This window comes from Denticeps clupeoides, unplaced genomic scaffold (assembly GCF_900700375.1).
Source record: "Denticeps clupeoides unplaced genomic scaffold, fDenClu1.1, whole genome shotgun sequence".
Taxonomy (NCBI): domain Eukaryota; kingdom Metazoa; phylum Chordata; class Actinopteri; order Clupeiformes; family Denticipitidae; genus Denticeps; species Denticeps clupeoides.
The window spans coordinates 63,025-67,815 of record NW_021629794.1 but is presented as its reverse complement, the minus strand read 5'-3'; the positions used below and the strand labels follow the sequence as shown (position 1 = coordinate 67,815).

The window sequence follows — 4,791 nt, the reverse complement described above, 5'->3', positions numbered from 1 at the left end:
AAACGCAGGAGCGTACGAAGTTTAGTCGTGATCTAAGGGGTGGTAGTAACCTAGTGGGTAACACACTTACCTATGATCCAGAAGACCCAGGTTCAAACCCCACTTACTACCATCGTGTCCCTGAGCAGGACACTTAACCCTGAGTGTCTCCAGGGGGGGACTGTCCCTGTAACTACTGATTGTAAGTCGCTCTGGATAAGGGCGTCTGGTAAATGCTGTACATGTAAATGTGATCGTCTGGTCCTAATTAAACGCGAGTAGAATTTCCTGATCACGGATCATATTATATTACGCGCGACTTAGAGCATTTACCAGACGCCCTTATCCAGAGCAACTTAGTAGTTACGGGGACACTCAGGGTTAAATGTCTTGCTCAGGGACACGATGGTAGTAAGTGGGGTTTGAACCTGGGTCTTCTGGGTGATAGGTGAGTGTGTTACCCCACTACCACCCATATAATTATTAAAGCAAAAATATGAAACCCTGGAAGAGAAGAGGAGACCTCGTATTATACGGTCACGCGGGCGTTTGAAGAAATCAGACGGCTTTACGAAACGAGTCCTTTATTTCTCTGATTAAAACACTTTTTTTTTTTTTTTTTTTACCTCAAACTCATACAGAAGAAAAGGCGGATTTGAAGTGAAACCCGGGAGGCGTGGCGGTCCTTCGGTGACGTTCTGCATGTTTAACACGCCGTGCGCCCAGAATAAATTCCTCGTCCTGATGCGGCCCCGCCCTCGCCAACACCAGCCAGCTCACAGGAAATATCGAGATTCCGGAAATTCTATCCACATGAAGTACCTGCCCCACGTCTGAGATGTGTGGAGAGCAGGAGCAGCGTGAACAAACACACACACACACACACACACCGCGCCCGTCACTACGTGACCAGGCCGTGACGAAGGCCCCTGTTAAGGACACTTCTGAGGGCGGGGCCGCGGGGCTCTGCACCTGACACCGGGCTCTCGGACGGACAGCTGAGCGTGACAGGAAGAGGCCGGCGTCATGGCGACGCAGGTCCCCTCGTCCAGCCGGCGCCGCCACTTGCATTCGCCATAGTGCCGAAGCAGAGGGGACAAGAGGGGAAAGTCATCGTGGACGCTCGGGCCACCTTAATAAACACTTAATAAACACGTTTTGTGCAGAAGAACCTCACTAACACGGTAAACCGGCAGCGAGCGCGCCTTCCTCCGATTCCGGGGTCCCCCTGCCGGCAACACTCACCGGAGTCGAGGAACGTTGTTCTGGTTCAAACCAACGAACTAGAAACCGAGCAGAAAAACAAACAAAAAAAAAAAAAACGAACAGAACACGAGCGAAGGTCAGAAGAAGAAAAGCAGGGATGAACCGTCCACTCGGGCGGGGTCAGGGGTCAGACCCTACTGCCCTCCGTTGTAGGCGTAGTCGGCCTTGTTGTGCATGATGAGCTTGTTGTCCACGAAGTAGAAGCTGTCGGACCTCGTCTCGTACGGGTGCGCCACCATCAGCCGAACTGCAGGGGGAACAAAGACCAGGTGAAGACCACGCGAAGACCACGCGAAGACCAGCAGGACGGGGAACTCACTCATGTCTTCTGGCAGCTGGGGGAACTCGTAGATGTGTTCGCAGGTGTTGCGGCTGTTCGGGATGCAGAAGCCGAAGTCGAAGTCGAAGCTCTTGAGGAGCTGGTCTCGGAAGTAATGCCTCTCGATCATCCGGAAGCTGCTGACCGGCCGGTCGCCCACGGTGAACTCCACACTGCGAGCGGGACACCATCGCACATGGCAATAACCATAAATAAATATTCATTGTGAAACTAGAAAACAGACCACCAACCAAAAGGTGAAAGGTTATCTTAAGACTAATTGTGGCCAACATGTAAACTTGTCTGGAACGGTAGGTAAATTAATGAAAATGACCTAAAGGGCCGTATATAAAGTTATCACCAGTCAGAAATTAAATGCTTAGACAGACACAGTCGTGGCCGTACCCACCATAGACCCTCCAAAGGCCCACCACAGACCCTCCATAGGCCCACCACAGACTCTCCACAGACCCTCCATAGGCCCACCACAGACTCTCCACAGACCCTCCATAGGCCCACCACAGACCCACCACAGACTCTCCACAGGCCCACCACAGACTCTCCATAGGCCCACCACAGACCCTCCACAGACCCTCCACAGGCCCACCACAGGCCCACCACAGACCCTCCACAGACCCTCCACAGACCCTCCATAGGCCCACCACAGACCCTCCATAGGCCCACCACAGACCCTCCACAGGCCCACCACAGACCCACCACAGACCCTCCATAGGCCCACCACAGACCCTCCAGACCCTCCATAGACCCACCACAGACCCGGAACATCATCAGGCTTGTTTTAATCGATGTGTGTCTGCAGACGTGACTCACGTGGCTCCGACGGTTCGTAACCGGAGGAAGGCGGGGGTGAACTGGTACCGGACGAAGCGTCCTGAGCTGGAGTCTCCCTCCCCACCCTCGTCGTCCTCGTCCTCCTGCTCTGCTGGTGCAGGTTTTGGGGACGGTCACACATGCACGACACCAGTTACACTGTCCAGCAGAAAAGCCCTTACCACAATTTGGGGGTTTCGCAATCTCAAAAAGGACCGTGTTGGTCTCCAGGTCCCTGATCTTGAAACGCGTGAAGTCCACGTTGTAGACGTTGTGCTCCGGTTTGCACAGGTAGTCTGCAGGGGTTCAAAAAGCGTCACGGGTTACGACCACGGAGGTGTAACTTAAAACGAGACACAACGTGTTATCTCTCAGGACCTGCACAGCGCCGGATCCGCATAGACCACACGAATCCAGCACGACGGTACAGGGTCCGACCTGACACAGTTTCACCCACTTCTCCTCATGCACGGAATCTAGAACGTCTGTACAGATTCTGGTGGTGATGTTGGTCGTGAAACAACCGAGCGAAGGTGGTAGAAAAAACGGTGTCGTCCTTAAAATGTGGTAGTGGCCACATACTCGCCTATGAACCAGGAGACCCAGGTTCAAATCCCACTAACTACCATCGTGTCCCTGAGAAAGACACTTAACCCTGAGCGTCTCCAGGGGGACTGTCCCTGTAACTACTGATTGTAAGTCGCTCTGGATAAGGGCGTCTGGTAAATGCGGTAAATGTAAAATGTAAACGGTGCTTCACGTCACCAGGGTCACTTTCCCGGAAGCTAAAATTATTCTGCGCTCTTTTACTCGGTTCTTCCGTAGTTCCGTTTTAATGTGACAGCAGGTTGTAAAAACCGCGACGTCAATTTTAAATCTCGGGGGTTCCGGATAAACGTGATCGGAACGTATCGATGGTGTTGCTACATGTTACTATTAACCTGCTAGTTAGTTGAGTTAAAGGGCTTTTCCGGGTAAAAAGTTGCTGTTTTGGAAGGAGAACGCGTGTTGCCAGATTGGTTGGATTAATTATGATTATATATATATATATATATATCGCTGCTTGTCGAGAATTCGCATTTCTCGTTTAAACACGATACAGTGTACAGGTTACAAGAGTAAGAAAACTTCCTTATTCCCGACCGTTTAGAGTGTGCACGTCGGTGCATTTTTCACTGTTTGGAGCGGAAACCTTCCGGCACCTGGCAACATCCACCAAACTACCAATTTACTGCTGGTTAACTAGATGTCTAACTAGGCGCCACACCACACTATCCACGCAGCCGCGCTCACCGCGGGTCACGGCGCGGAGTCCCAGCACTTCGTCCGGGCCGATGTCGGTCCCCAGCGCCCGCAACTCCTCCTCGGTCACAGGCCGCCTGTCCGGCTGACTCCGCCTGGACTTCAGCCGCTTCAAGACGCCGCCGGCCGACTTCCGCTCCCTGGCGGCGGCGGGGCCCTCGGGGCCGGTGACCGCGGCGTCCGACTCGTTCCGGGGGCTCTGGCTGCTCATGTTTGGCGGGGATCGTCGCGTCGCGTCTGCTGCTTGAACGGATCCAAGATGGCGCCCGGCGTCTCTATGGAGAGCGCACGCCGACAACGCCAGCATCTCATTGGCTGGACGGGCCCGGGGTTACCATGGATACGGCCACGACACCTGAGGGGCGTCACGTGGTGCAAACTATGCCTCTCATTGGTCGACGCAACAACGCACAATAATTCCATGTTGCAAGATAAGAATTTTTAAAAACGAGTTTTTGAACTGGTCTTGCTTGCTGGCAAAAACCAGTCCTGCAACGCACGTTAGATTAAAATAACACATTTATTATTTTTGTGCGTGTATATATATATATTTAAACAGCAGTTCCTCCTCAAGATGCATATGGAGCTGAGAGCATGCTGCTGGGGATTTCTGTTGCAGCTCCTTCACCACTGTGGCTGGTGTCGAGAGGGTGTGGAATTACTGAAATCACACCGAACGGTGAGGAAATGTCACGGAAAGAGCAAAACGGAGGCCATGTCTTTGGTTCTAACCCAATCATCTACAGGTGTTTGAAGATGTTAAACGAGCAACGTATGAAATGCACATAAAAAGCGCACAGCAGGAAATGGCAGAGTATGTTTTTGCATGTATTTAAAAAAAAAAAAAAAATCAAATCAAATCAAGGCAATAATCATCAGAATCAAAATAATTATACACAAGACAGAAAAAATGCTTTAAAAAAGGCAGGCATTGAATACCACAAAATATTTTAAAAAGCAAAATCCTGAGAAAATAAAAAGCAATACAAATATTATTTTTTAATCAAAAAAAAAAAAAAGTCAAACACCCCCCACATTTAAATTAAACCAAATATATAAAAAACCGAATCTGGGGTGGGGGGGGCAGCCACGTT

At 51.0% G+C, this 4,791-nt stretch overlaps 1 protein-coding gene across 2 annotated transcripts; it reads right to left on the bottom strand.

Annotated features, from left to right (window-relative positions):
* Positions 1-541: 541 nt before the first annotated feature.
* Positions 542-4,027, bottom strand: LOC114774334 (protein unc-119 homolog B-like). Of its 2 annotated transcripts, none has more exons than XM_028966257.1 (5): positions 3,689-4,027; positions 2,578-2,691; positions 2,396-2,507; positions 1,565-1,737; positions 542-1,492 (listed from the first exon to the last, which is right to left on the bottom strand). In XM_028966257.1, the coding sequence occupies exons 1-5, from the start codon at positions 4,002-4,004 to the stop codon at positions 1,380-1,382; spliced, it is 828 nt and encodes a 275-aa protein (XP_028822090.1). In that variant the 5' UTR covers positions 4,005-4,027; the 3' UTR covers positions 542-1,379. The 2 variants fall into 2 exon arrangements, with proteins under 2 accessions (XP_028822090.1, XP_028822091.1); XM_028966258.1 differs by having other exon boundaries at positions 543-1,492; positions 2,396-2,504; positions 3,689-4,023.
* Positions 4,028-4,791: the final 764 nt, after the last annotated feature.

Coding starts and splice junctions, on each gene's coding strand:
- LOC114774334 (XM_028966257.1), bottom strand. CDS start 4,004: ATGCTGGCGTTGTCGGCGTGCGCTCTCCATAGAGACGCCGGGCGCCAT. Junction 2,692..3,688: donor ACTCCGCGCCGTGACCCGCG/GTGAGCGCGGCT, acceptor GAACCCCTGCAG/ACTACCTGTGCAAACCGGAG. Junction 1,738..2,395: donor TTACGAACCGTCGGAGCCAC/GTGAGTCACGTC, acceptor TCCCGCTCGCAG/TGTGGAGTTCACCGTGGGCG.